Raw genomic sequence first — 14889 nt, forward strand, 5'->3', positions numbered from 1 at the left:
CTATGTAAATTTGTTAGCGAGCAGTCAGGATGAAGAGCAAAAAGATCTGTTTGTGTTCAGATTTTTTTTTTTCCTTCCCATCTGCTTCGGAGCGTAGAACACTTTGTTATTTGGCTCATATAGTTATGGAGGTTAGAAAGTTATAAGCCTATTATTTCTTACGGTTTTTTCCGTTTCTTTTTTTTTTTTTTTTCTGTTTCAGGCTCTACAGGTTGCAAGGCAACTCCTCCTCAAGCAGCAGCATCAACAGCAGCAGCAGCAGCAGCAAAGTGGGGCCATCAAGTCTCCTAAAAGCAACGAGAAACAGCCTGCACTGCAGGTAGGGAACTTTCACTTTTATTCGCGGTCAGTCTGTGTCGTGATATTTATTTTTTTTTTCTGCTTTTACATAATGAACACATCAGCCTCACATCAGATGTCACATGAGCCTATAGGCACGAGGTAAAAAAACAAACCAAACCTGCGCTCACGTGTTTGTACGTTTCTGTGCGCACGTTTTATTTTTATTTGCGTTCTCCCACTGTTATTTGTGGCACAGCTCGTACCAGTCGGTGTTAGATAAACAGGAAATTAAACTTGGCAGGCCGGCGGCTGTTGACTGCACATTACTACACAGTGCATGAGCTCATGCTCTGGTACAGATATCACTCGAAACGCAACTATGCCATGATCAACCGCAGCCTTTGACATACTTCTGACGGATTTCTCTTTCAGGATTGTTTTCAGCCGTTTGGCAAGCTTTGTGTGTAAAGTAAAATGTGAATGAATGGGTTTTACCTCTAACCTCACAGATCTGATATCTTTTTTGACTAAGTAATTCGAAGCAGCTGTTTTAAAAAAGTAAGTAGTAGACTGTAGGAGTTTTTAATTTATTTTATTTTTCAATCTACTGTCCTGCATAGGACACAGGGGCTTTTGACAATATGCAAGTCTCCATCCACCCCCTCCCACCTTACAGCTTTACCTTCTTCAAACAGCAACAGGAAACGGCTATAAAGCAGACGCCGCTCGCCCCCCATTTCAGATCTGGGCCTTCTATTTGTCTAGCCTTTGTCATGCAAAACAAATCCGGCCCTCTTTATTTCCCCATCCGCTATCATTTTTAAACAAGTTCAACTTGCAATGTCAGTTTAAATATTTACACTCATTTCAGGCGTTCTCCTTCTCCTCTGCACATTTGCTGTCAGATCTTTATCCCTGTTTGAACAAGGTGGGTGTTGTTTGTTTCACAGCAAAAAATAGCAAACGACTCCAGGGCATATTTGGTAATTAATGTCTATATGTGTCTATAGAGTACGCCTAATAATGTCTCTATAGGGGTGTTTTTTTAATGAGCGCATAGCTTTTGTGCCTGATTAAGCTTTGTGGTGATGTATCTTGGGGAAATAAATGGATAAAATATGGCTATGGTGACCTTTCCTTTGTGTGCATATTAGTCAGGATGCGGATCAAACCAAAAGCTTCCTCAAGTCTTGCAAGTTGGAGGTCATGAAAAGTAGATTCTGGTGGCCAGGACCTTACACCCACGAGAAGAAGGCACAAAGCCCTATTTAAAATTCAAATTTATTAATGAATACAGAGACCACAGCCAACCTGACACTCAGGCCGCTAAAAAGACAGCTTGCCTGTGTGTGCGCGTGTGTGCGGTTTTCTTTTTTCTATTTTTTTTCTCCCCCTTCATCCATGCGATGCATCTCTTCTGCATGCTGTAGTGTAGTTGCTAAGCAGCCGGTAAACGACTTGATGTGTTATGAGCATTTAGAAAAGGACAGAAAAAAAAAGAAAAAAAAAAGAAGGAAGGATCACATTTCTCCTTGCGCTACACAGAAGTGCACGTGAACGTGTGTCTCTCTCTTCCGTCCTAAGCCTTCGCTTTAATTGGGTTTGTTGTTCTGCTCATATCATCAGTTCAGCTTGTTGCCCACATCCATGCACATCGCATTGTTTATAGAGTCTCCTGGTGATACAGCAGCCACTTAATTAAGACCTTAAAGTGAAGCTGTTTAATAAAACAGTGGAACATAATTATCCATATAATGAGTGCGTTGTCGAACTCGGGAGAAGAGAAAAAAAAGAGTTCCAGGCAACCTGATTTCTCCAGTGCCGAACGAAAAATAAAGACAACTTTGCCCAGGTGAACTAAAAAACATGAAGAAAATGTGCCCTGGCGGTGTGCACTCGAGCAGCTGCAGCACTGCAAAAGATTTCCTTAGCATTTGACAACATCTCGTGTAATTAGCGGATATATTCTTCATAACGAGATTATTATCTAACACACAATAATATTACTTGCTTACAAATGTTCCAATTGTGCATTTACTCTACATTAAGCATCTGCTGGTAAAACAGAACATTTCCCGCTTATGAACAAATCTTTAGAAATAAGCTTATTCATAAATGATATTTGTTTGTTTTTGAAATGTCGTTAACATTTTTACTTCGTCATTTGTTTTTACGAGTAAAACCTCTTTAATAGCTAATGGAGTTACTGTAGAGAACTAGAGAATAACTACAAGGTCTGCTGCGATTCTAAAACATAAAGCCGGGATTCCACTGTAAGATTTTCCACACCATTTACATTGAAACCAAGAAATTTTAAATGTAAATCGTGAACCGCACGAGTCTTATATTAGTGTCATTGTAGTTCAATTTAGGTTAGGGTAGTTTCGACTTCGTCACTGTCGGAGTGCAGAGACGATGAATCGCTGTCAGCATTCGTGCAGTCGTGCGAACAGAGAAGACGTTCGATGATATTAAGTTACGAAAACTACGTAAAGGTAAACAGGAGGATGCACACGGGCAATGCAACTGTCAATAAAGCTCATAAAGTCAATAAGAATCATGCTGCAACGAGGCAAGTTACCCAGTGTAGACAAGTTCAGTACAGTAAATGCAGATAGCAAATAAATGACTATGCAAATAACAGTCCAACGTGCTGTAAATAATAACTGTCATGGCAGATAACCTGCAGTTACAGCCATGTGTTTGCAAATAATTGCGCATAATAGCAGTAACGCAAGTCCAATACAGTATGGGACGGTGCCTAGGCGTTTTGTTTGTAGGCGGAGACTGGCAGTTAACGCTTAGGAGCTGAGATAAAAGCTGTTGAGTCTTCAGACTTTTTGATCAACAAAGCAGAGTCCTGTAGAGTTTTCCTAATGGGAGACGCACAAACAGCCTATGGCAGGGATAGAGGGAATGCCGCTCGCTCTCCGCCAGCAACACTTTTGATAATTGTTCGTAATGTTGGCCAGCTGTGTTCCGATGATGTGTTGGGTAGATTTCAATAACCACCGTTATTGTATCATACTGTGATGCAGTTCGGTTGCTTTATGTGACATAGTAATAGAAGTTGACCATCATCTAAGGAGCAATGTGAGGTCTCCTCAGAAGAAAAGGCACTGTTGGCGCATTCTTGGTGAGAGAGGAGGCGTTGAGGTTCCAGGACCGGTCTAGTTGATCCACATATGCGCTAAACACCCAATATGGGATGCCATAAGGACCAGAAGCCTTGCATATGTGCACCTTTTGGTAGATGCTGGTGATCGAACAATGTTGGCTTGCTTGTAGTCTGCGAGAACTTGGATGCCTTGACCTGTTCATCAAGGGCCAGAGTTGATGAAATTGTCTTCTTTCTGCAGCTTGTACTTGTGCATGGCTTCCTGGATTCGTCATTTTAACTTGGCCCTGTTCAGTCAGCTCGTTTTTTTCACGTTAATTAATAACAACATTAACAGCTTTCATCCCTGATCCCCTGTACAGCGAGTTGCTAATAGACAGGAAAATATCCTTATTACCTCAAGGTCGCTTTGAAGACTGGTCATTCCACCGACAAGTAATACATGTAAAAGACTGCAGTATAGATTCCGGCTTTGCTGGAAATTTACCTAAATCCTTTTTTTTTTTTTATAACACAATTTCTGATTAAATGCTGTATCCCAGCAATTTTTGAATGAAATGCTTACAAACTTTTCAAATCATTTATGATTCATAATAAAAGTCTGTGAGGAACTTTAACATGAAGTAATAAAATCATGATGTCATCAGCGATTGTGCATCAATGAGATTTCACAGAAGCCAACTGGCCCTTAATGGTTGCAGTTAGACCAACTCTAACTCTATATACTGCGACCAACATAAGGTTTGAGTTACTAGTCGCTTTTTTGCGTGCCCTAATTCACCCAACAATCCTAACGGCCACCTTTCAGCCTGACAGACAGAAGCCGGCATGTGCAAGACTAATCAGAAATGATAACGTTACCAGAAAAATGACACAAGTAATTAAAAGGAATCCACGCCACGTTCCCGCTACACCTACAGACAAGAGCGAGAAAGAGAGAGAGAGAGAGAGAGAGAGACAGAACGAGTGCAACTCCCTCTTTGCTAATTACGGTTATCACCGAAATGCTAGGGTTTGAGTCATTAGTTCCATGTGCATTTAATTAGAGGCAGTCTGAAATTGGATTTAACTTATTACTTTTTCATGGATCACTCTCTTGTCATCACTTCAAATTGGATTGCAGCCCCAGGTAACTAATTATGCCCGCCACAGGATCAGGAGTGGAGAAATAGGTAATTAGAAACAACACTTGCAGACCCTCGTTGATAGTCCACCCTCTCCATGGAACGAAGAGAAAGGAAGGGGTGGAGTGGGGGGTGGCACCGCACGGGATGATGGGTAAGCATCCTACAGCACCTACAGAGGATTATCTGACATGCAGCTGCGTTGATGACGTTCCATCGACAGGAGCCAAACCACTACCGGTGAAAACTACTCAGCTTATCCCAGTTAGGAATCATGTTGATTTTTTAAAATGTATTTATTTATTTATTTATTTATTTATTTATTTATTTATTTATTTTTGTTCATGATTAAATACGAACTCGTCTCTTATAAAAACGACAACTGTCTTTCATACACATGCAAGGCATGTTGGGTGAAGTGCTCCATTTTTACATAAAAAAAAAAAAAAAAGAAAGCAAACAATAAGGAGATTTTATAACTGGATTATTCTCTGCTGTATCTCCAGGAGAATACTGGCACACCTGAAAACCAGGAAAAGCACACTTTCTGTTTTAACGAGGTTTTATGACTTCCTCCATTTGTGGAATTCATACAAGGGACGGCAGAATGAAATGCAGTATAGTACATGCATCACATCCATCTTGGGGGGGTAAAAAAAGATATAATTTTGTCTGAAAATGCAGCAAATGTCATTTACAAATGTACATTTAAGTAACATCTATTTTTTATTTTCCCTGGCAGTCACACACTGCTGGGCTCTGTCTCTCATGACCGTATACAGTTCCACCAGGCCAAGTGGGGTCAAATGATAATGTCCTTTCATGAAGATGGAGGCAGAGTATTTACTGCGCCAGCCCACACACACACACACACACACACACACACACACACACATACACTCTCTCTTTCACAGAGCGCTACATGACACAGTGCTGTGGCTTGATTTTTTTTTCTTCCTTTTTTTTTTTTTAACTCTATTCTTTTTTGTTAGAGACCCATGGCATTGTCCTGACACATGTACACCACAGTGCTGCAATCTGTAAGCCATTAGCAATGTGGTTTGCTGGGGTTCTCTGGACCTGGGCCAGAGCTTCCAGACGGATCCAGCAGCACCGGCTCGCTCAGGCCAGCAAGAGGAAACGAGAAGAGAAAGTTAAATGAACATTGCTCTGGAAAGGGCTAGTTGTTAATCTCGATCAGACTAATGGTTGCGGGCCTAACTTTTCACTCAGTGACAATTTTGAGTTTTTGACTGACAGAGATTATTCATCCATTTCTGAATGGACACCCATGGTGCAGATATTCCAACAACCAAAAGGATGTCTTTTTTTTTTTGTTTTTTTAATTTGTAGGCACATTTCTTTCTATTGGTATGGATCAAATGTCCCCACAACGACAGAAATATCTGACATTAGTGTTTGAACTTAAGGGGGACATTTGGCTGGTCCCCAGTTTTAAACAAAGCTACAAGAGTGAAAAGGTTTCCCTTTTTGTTACAGAGGTGAAGGTTAGAATTACATTTTAGGCGTAGAACAGCATTAATTAGCCGCATTAATAACTATGTCACGGTGCAAGCCCTCACAAGGGTATACGTGGTTGGGATGGGTGTACGCGAGTGTCCCCTCAGCCACCCCCGACATTTTCAGAGCGCTGCATCTCGGGCTGTACCAGCGCATCATTTTCCCGCTCATGAGCGTATTGTTTTGTCTTGTCATATTGTACAAATGCATTATGCTTAATGCGAGCGGCTGTCGGGATGAAGTCATCTCACACTCAGCCATCAGATTACTGTCGCCCCTTAAAGTTGCACTGCCATTTTCAAGACCTTTTCATTTCAGCCGTAATGATTTTTCCCCGCAGCGTTCCCATAACACGTCTCCTACCCCCTCACTCCCCACCCCCCCACCCCAACTTCCCCTATTCCTCGCTCAAAGTACTGCTGCGTTTGTCCTGGCACTCTATGCTCGGAGAGTGTCCATGTGTTTGTGAGAGCGATATTTCTGTTCATCGGGGGCCACTTCCGAATAGACGTACACAGCTGTTTGTCTGGCCAACTGGGTATTGTGTGTTTAAGGAGCGTCGTGGGTGTGATAGCATTGTGTGCCTAGTGAAATGGATCCGAAGGCTGGCTTTGAGATGCATGTGACACGAGTACCATCATCAGTGCGAGAAAGAGGCTTATGGATATGACGTAGGAGGTCATAGTTGAGTAGCATCTTGTTAAAACAAACAAACAAAAAAAAAACATATGAAGAAAAACAACTCAGATCTTTTTTGATCTCTACAGTCTATCACTTTGTCATATCGTTCTCACTATCTTTTCGTGCCTCTGTGTTTGTTCTGCCCCGTTCGCCTTTTTCCTGTAAATACAGCTCCTGATGTTGCTTTCTGTCAGTAGACAAAATATAAGCTGAGTGATTGTTTACTTGACATATTAAACACCATGAGTTGTGATGGAGTTTGCTGCTGGAAAAGCACTGGGTCAAGGCTGGATGGTGTACATGTCTGTTTTGTCTGGAGTGCAGGCACTGATTCCAGTCCTGTATAGAACGCTGTATAGTCAGCATCTAAATTCAGTCGTGTTTGCTAATTTTTTGTTAAAATCTGAGGCCATTGCCGACTGAACGTCTTGTTCAAATACGGTACCATGTGTCATTTTTTTCTTTTTCTTTCTCACAAATAGGGATTTTTTTGATAAGGAATCCAAAAATAGCATATGAGTCAATAAAGTGCGCACTATGAATCAATCACATTGTAATGAAGAAAACAAAATTTCCCCGCCCACTTAATTTATCCTGTACGGCACTAAGAGAAAAAAAAGTCCTGTTTTGACTAAGTGAAAACCGCAGGTAAACTTGAAGAAAGGCGAACTTTAGTTTCTGGTGCCGTCAGCAAACGGCTCGGCGAGAAGATTGCCCCTTGAATATTGTATTGCAAAACCGGCGGTTCAAGCAAACGAAAACAGGAAAAAAAAATAATCGGCGTAGTGGAATGCGCCTTCGATTGCGTCGTACGAGTTAATTACTGAGGTGGGGGAAAAAAAGCAATGTAATGGTTATTACAGCGGGTTGGTTCATTAGGAGTCGTTGATTTAAAATAACCGGTTTATGTCATGTAAAAAAATGTATAAATAAAGACTAATTTGAACAGGCACAAACATATACATATATTTACTTTCTTGAACACATAAAAACAGCCCATTAAGGCTCAAGCTAATGATCTCAGACTGATAATATATTTGATGTTGCTCACTGTTAATCTACAACATTAGGAGAAGTTGTAGAAATGAACAAACCTCTTCTATGAGCAGGTGTGTCCAAACTTTTAAGTGTGTGTGAGTGTGTGTGTGTGTGTGTGTGTGCTGCTACAGATGAAGGTTGTTGCCCTGAGCACCAGCTGTTAGCTGTTAAATTTCACACCTGCTCAGTTCAGCCCTCTTTAAGTAAACAGCAGATTTAGTTTAGTCAGAGGAGAGATTAAAAATGTTCTCTCTGCAGGAGGAAAGGTCCTTCTCCAAGAGGCAGACGCTTTCAAACACAGCGCACTTCGAATGACGACCCCTCGCCATTCCGATCGAGAATGACAGCATTGTTAATGGTTTTGCCGTATGTTTTCACATCAGACATTTCGAACATAATAAAGTCATTTGTCTTTGTTAATGCCGGACGCACCGACCTTGGCTTCAGGGGAGACACACCACAAGTCGAGCTCCAGAGCAAGGAAATGAGGACTAGTTTAAAACCTGATCCTACAGATCAGAACCAAACGGAAGTGTGGAAGCGACATTATCTTATTTATCTTCTTTTTTTTTTTTTTTTTTAGTAAAAGAGAGAGAGAGAGGAAGTGCAGAAGAACTGCACAAGCTCGATCTGCTAAATTTATCATCAGGCCTCTGGGAGCACTGAAATGAGAACAGTGGCCTATTACTGCTAAGAAGGTGTTTTATTGGGAATGTGCCCACACGCTACCCTGAGGAGAAGACGGGGCATGGCCAAGCGTGTGTGTGTTGATCATATGGACTTTTCTGGTGCTTACTAGTGTGTGCATGCTTTCACTCAGCATTGCCCAAAGTCTTGGCACACTTCACTGTGTGTGTGTGTGTGTGTGTGTGTGTGTGTGTGTGTGTGTGTGTGTGTGTGTGTGTGTGTGTCTTTGTGGTGCTTGTCAAAGAGACAATGAAGAGTCTTTCTTTCATTTGCTTATTCACGAAGATATGTCAGTTTTGACACTTGGGGTCTTTCAGTCAATAATTTATGTAGGCCAGGAAGAATGCTGGTAGGTGATTGGTGGATTAAAGAGGAGGCGGTGCTTGCAGCATTCAGTTTATTGTCGCATACGAATTATAATCAGAGCAAGGGAATTAAACAGTGCATGTAAGCATTGGCAGTGTTCTGTGTAGATTTATACCACACTAACATTCACTCGTTTTGTGATTTATGACACATTTTGTTTAAGAAAAGAAATCTATGAAACAAATGTTTTCCATTTTTGTATTGTATTTCTAAGCCAATGCCACATATTGAGTCTATTAGAAGAAGCTTTTTTTATTCATAATTCGTATTTATTATGTTCCTGTAACATGTATGCGTTTTTTTTTTGTTTTTGTTTTTTGTTTTTTTACAAATTTGCTTATTTAAAAAAATGTAATCTAGTGGTTTTTTTTTTATTTCTCTCCTTTTCTGTAACAAGAAACCATGTAAGCGGTAAGAGAAATTGTTCCTACGACGGAATTATCCGTTCATATGCTAACGCGTGTTTATCACGAGGAGGACAGGCACGTCCTGATAAAGAATCAGAGTCATGCGGCATAAAACAATTAGTTGCAGTAGTTGGCGAGTTTGCACGGCGTTTGTGTTTTGTTTTTGTTTTTGCGGGTTTCATTTTTGCTTATGCATTTGCAAAGTGGGTGCACAGCATTGACAATTGTGCTGAGGAATTTTTTTTTTTTTTTTTTTTACGCAGAAAAAGGAAAAAAAAACAACACTTGATTTCTAGCTATTATTAGCACTTTTACTAGTGGCCTTTCAGCTTAATGCTAATTACATTTATATTTTGTTTGTTTGTTTGTTTGTTTGTTTGTTTGTTTAGAAACGAAAGATTTCAGTAACACATCAACTCGCTCAATGCAGCGTGGGTATATAATTTAAACATTTCTATAAATTACACTTTAAATTACATATTAAAATTTAACGTGCTAATAATAGATAATAGAAGAGCGCCAGTGTCTAGTGATAGTAAAGAGTGAGTAATGTAGCAGCAGTGTAATAACAGCAGCATTCCAAATGCAGTAAGAGAACGACGCTGGTGGTACATCATGTCTAAAATAAGCACTGTTCTTCAGTGCAGAGAGAAAATGAGTGTAATCAATCCTTCCTTCTAATGTGGACTCATATTTTGTGACATTAGCCAGTAGGGGGCACAACCATGTCTGTTTTTTTTTTTTTTCTCTTCTGGTAATAAGTTGTGAGGGTGATGATGAAAGTGTGTAGTACATGTGTGAACCTCCGAACCAGTGACAGTCGGTGTGTCCATATGACACTCGTTCGTTTGATCGGAGCGTAATAGCGCAGCCATAGGATGGGATAGGATGTCCATGTGTTCAGGAGTAAGTCACGTTCCAGGAAGTCTTCCTGTTCGAGTGGGATCTGAGCCAGCTGTATTTGAAAAAAAAGGCAGTTAGTGTTCCTCAAGGGGAAATTGTATAGGATAGGCCGGTATTTCACTCTTTTGGGTGGAATAGACCTCGAACGAATTCAGCATAAATGCAACGAGAGCGTCGACTCAAATTTGTGTTAATAAATAATAATGAAATCACTCGATTATCTGTCGTTTGAAACGTTTCCGTCGTCTCATATAGCAGAACAATAAAAAGGTAGTTGATTCCTCTCTTTTCTTCGCACTCTCTTTCTCTCTCCCTCTCCCTCTCTCTTGGCCAGATAGTTGTGTTTAGTTATCTGTTGTTTAATTAAAGAGACTCCTTTCTTTAGACTTCCATTGTTTCGCTAGCATGCAGTGAACCCCCACCAGGGTCAGAGGGTTAACAGCCGTCAACTGTGGTGCTTTTCTTTTTTCTTCTGTCTTGTTTTTTTTTTTGTTTGTTTTTTTTTTTTTTTTTTCAGTGGCCCACACAAAGACATTGCTTCACCTGCACCCCTTACCCCCCCCCTCCATCCACAACACACACACACACAGCCTGCGGCGGCCCCCGCTGATGCTTGTGTCCCCATTTGAATTGATTATGTTTAGAGCTCAGCTTGTGATTGGTGGAGAAAGGGCGTGGTTGATTGGATAGTTTTGTATCTTGTCAGTCGGGCAGCAACCTCACGCATGCAATCTGTCCATATCCCCGGGAAGAACGCTTGAGACGCGACAGCACACACACACACACACGTACACACATGCGCTTGCTGTAAACACCCTCTCTCTCTCTCTCTCTCTCTCTCTCTCCTGCTTGCTCTCGCTCTCGCTCTCTCTCCCTCCCTCGCTCTACGATCCGAGTCTCCGCTTCTCTCGTCTTCCGCGATTCTCTGAACGGCCCCGGTGCTCTGCCTCTGTTTACGCTGCCAGCTAAATGGAGTTTGTCAGGTTTGTCAATATGATTGATTCTCTAATTCTGCCTGCTTTCTTTTTTTTTTGCCTCGGATTTTCTTTCTATTTAGGAAAACAATTTAATTTTTCCTGGGAAAAGTGTGTGTGTGTGTGTGTGTGTGTGTGTGTGTGTGTGTGTGTTTGGAGGTGTGATGAGTAATTTGAGCATTTTATGTTGGATAGCTGTAGGGTCAGGCTCAGCTCAGGTGGGACCTTTTATCACCTGTAGAATACACACTACACACACTTTCTGCTTTTGAAAGCACCTAGTTGGAGATTGCTGTAGTTTTTTTTTTCTTGTCTGTTTATTGCAATGCTTTTTTTTTATCATTTTGTTTGTTCTAGTTGTTTGGATGTGTACTGCTGTTTTTTTAGTTTGCTGTTGACTTTTCATGTAAATTGGGATCAGTTAAAAACTTAGTGTGTGTGTGTGTGTGTGTGTGTGTGTGTGTGTGTGTGTGTGTGTTTGTGTGTGTGTGTTTGAGAGAGAGCTTTTCTACAAATAAGTTTGATTTCTAAAAAATTGCTGGACTCTTAAATAGTAGAGCCGTTATGCCTTTCATGCACGTGTGTGTGTGCGTGTGTGTGTGTGCGTGTGTGCACGCTTGCATAGTAAGTGTGAAAGGCTGGAGGTTAAAAGGACTCTGCTAACCCTAATCTGTCAAGTGTGTCATTTAGGTTAACAGTGCAGCATGCCATTGTATAGTGAGTGAGTGTGTGTGTGTGTGTGTGTGTGTGTGTGTGTGTGTGTGTGTGTGTGTGTGTGTTTGTGTGTTCGTCTCTTCGTGTGTGTACATGTGCCAAGGGCAGTAGAAGAGGGCAAAGAAATGTGTGGCAAAGTTGCAGGGCTATGTACCAACTTACTTTGTCTTTCTCACACACAGTACACACACAGACACACAGTACACACACAGACACACACAGTACGCACACACAGACACACACAGTACACACACAGACACACACAGTACATACAGTACACACTTACCTTGTGAACTTTTGACTGTTTAAAAATAGCTTGATTTGAAATCCCTTCACATCTTCTATGAAATAGGGAAATAAATTTTGCACTTAATTTCACTGTCAGCATGCCGTTATTCCGTTTCTTCCTTGCGATCGTGAAGTGCTAAAGCTGTCAGCTGCTCATTTCATGCCTCTAGCCTGTGATTGCCGTGCACTGTCGGTGTTTAGACTGGCAGCAGGGTGCTGTGCTGGGACATGGAGAAGCAGCGAGAGCGAGTGAGAGGCAAGTAAAAGGGAGAGAGTGTGTAAAGGTGTGTGTGCGTGTAAACCGTGAAACACCGTAGCGGAGAGTCGGCGCGGTCTAGGGGCTAACGGCTCTACAGCTGTGCCTCACGCTTTAGGGCCATGGAAGAGACAGAGCATTGCACTGGCGCTCTGTAATCAGAGTTGATTCATTGTTCATCGGTAGTGCATTAGTGTTCCGCCTGCATTCGTGCTGCACGTCAACACGGCATGACACCACTAACACCTGTCATTTCTGCTGCTCGTCCTAAAGCGGCGTGAGAGTGCGCGTTCCAAATGCAAACTATAGTAGTGTTAGTGTGCAGCATCTGTAGAAAATTGAGAATAGCTCTGCAGTGACACACACGCCGCCAGCTGTTCCCTTCTGTTCTCTCACACCCTTGACACTCAAGAAGAAAAAAGGCCCCGAGAGCACTCGTTTTTCTCAGGTTCAACACTCACTGCTTTTTTACTTCTTTTCCCTCTGCCCTTCCAGGACGCACTCCAGACCCTCTAAAAGGCACACACTTAAAAAAAAAACATAGTCTCTCAGTATTTTTAGGCAACACCCAACAACATTTGTTTGTGAACTGAAGTTGTCCTCCATCCTATTGTCTAATTATCATCCTATTATTTTTAACTACACACTACAGCCGTCATGCCAATGTCATGGCGTTTGATCCGTCTTCATCTTTCTCAATCAGCTTCCCTCCAGCCGACACGCAGAATCCCCCCTCCGTTATCAGCGCTAATTGGATTCACGCCTCTGAAAAGACAAACATCACAACACGGGCATAAATCAGAACGAGACACGGTTCGGCTCAGCCGTCGTCTGGCGTCATGGAGACGCGGATTAGCGTCACGGCCGTTGTTCCGTGGCAGGGAATGGAAACTATCTGCACGCTGGACGTGATTGCTATTGTTTGCCAGTGAATTCTCGGTTTGATGGAGGGAGGATTTGCGAGTCTTGTGATCTTAATTAAATTTCTGACAATGCCAGTAACGCGTCTGACGGCACACGCAGTGAAATAGGTATTAACAATATTAAATTGTGCTTAGAGTAAAAACGACAAGTGTGAGTCCTGACAGAGCGATGTGTTGTAGAAGTATTGTAATTGTGTGTGTGTATATATATATATATATATTAAATATTACATATATATATTACATATATTACTCTAAAGGAACCGATGTGAGCAGCCATGTGATTAGTTCGAGTGAAACTTCCATGCCCTCTGTAAAAAGTGCACTCTGTGTATGATCTAACATGATTACACATCTAACAGAGATCTATAGGGCATCTAAAGTGTGTGTGCGCGCGCGTGTGTGTGTGTATCATTCCACTGTATAGGGTGTGTATGTGTTTGTGGGTGTGTGAAAAGCACTGTGTCTGAAAAGACCTGAGCACCAAAACTGGAGCTCCAGTGTGTCCCATTTAGTGTCTGTTCCTCAAACTCTCCCTGTTTTGGGTTTGTTTACCAAAACAATTTACCTCTGTTAAAAAAAACTAAACAAACAAAAAAAAAACAAGCTTTTTTATTCATGAGCTTTACAGATTAAATCCAATAGACACATTTATTTTGCATATATAAATACATACATATGCACCTACAGTGTGTAAGTGTGTATATATATATATATATATATATATATATATATATATATATATATATATATACACACGCATATATTTATTACGTATTTAGACCTGCATTTTTCCTGCTTTCCAATAAACATGAGCGAGTGTGCGATGTAAACAAGCCATTCCATCCTTGTCGCTGGTTAATTACGGCAGTTTGCTCGGCCTCTGTGCGAGGCGGAGTGTGAAATCCTCGTTTCCGCTCGGTATCTGCTGCCGCCTCTTAGAGTCGAGTGGCGCTCACGAGCCCGTGTGCAGACAAAGGTAAAGCACACACCGGCTTCAAACGCAGAACAGGCTTTTCTGATTTCTCAAGGGCTTTTTCTGTTGCTCTTCACTATTCCGTTTGATGTCTCGACAAAACAAGATGACACCAGGGAGCATTAAAATTTGATTTATTTATTTTATTTATTTGTTTTTTTTTTCCACAGCACTTTCGCCCTCTCCAACCTGTGCACTGCGCGTGGCCCACTTCAGCGTTTTAAGCTAGATTTCCTTGAAGTCTTACCCACTTTTCATTTTCACTTTTCGTACTATTCATCTTAATTGCCACTGCCTCCAAGAGAGTCTACTCTCTCTCTCTCTCTCTCTCTCTCTCTCTCTCTCTCTCTCTCTCTCTCTCTCTGACTCGCTCTCGCTCTGTGTCAGAGCCTTTTTGCACTTGTGGGCATACAGTGTTCATTAAGACAGTATCAGTGAGTCAGATGGGTGTCAGATGTTTTCTCATTAGGCTAGCATTTGCCCTGCTAGTGTCCTTTTCTTAGGATGCCCTCCCCTCCACACACACACACACACACACATACACACACTAAAGGGAATGCACTGTGAGCAGGTAGCCTTTGTAGCTTGCTTTAGAGATGAACATGTGCTTTCCTACTTCTGTTTGCTGCGA

General features: G+C 41.6%; 1 protein-coding gene across 14 annotated transcripts in view; it reads left to right on the forward strand.

Annotated features, from left to right (window-relative positions):
* The window catches only part of foxp1b (forkhead box P1b), a 158610-nt gene that overhangs the window by 105417 nt on the left and 38304 nt on the right, over positions 1-14889 (forward strand). For 13 of the 14 annotated variants that reach the window (XM_046857132.1, XM_046857049.1, XM_046857309.1 and 10 more), the window contains one exon: positions 203-319. In XM_046857132.1, coding sequence (XP_046713088.1) covers positions 203-319 — 117 coding nt within the window. Of the gene's footprint in view, positions 1-202; positions 320-10798; positions 11111-14889 lie in introns of those variants that run through there. The other variant, XM_046857959.1, reaches the window with a different exon arrangement.

The sequence above is a fragment of the Silurus meridionalis genome, chromosome 1, assembly GCF_014805685.1.
Source record: "Silurus meridionalis isolate SWU-2019-XX chromosome 1, ASM1480568v1, whole genome shotgun sequence".
In the NCBI taxonomy this organism is placed as follows: domain Eukaryota; kingdom Metazoa; phylum Chordata; class Actinopteri; order Siluriformes; family Siluridae; genus Silurus; species Silurus meridionalis.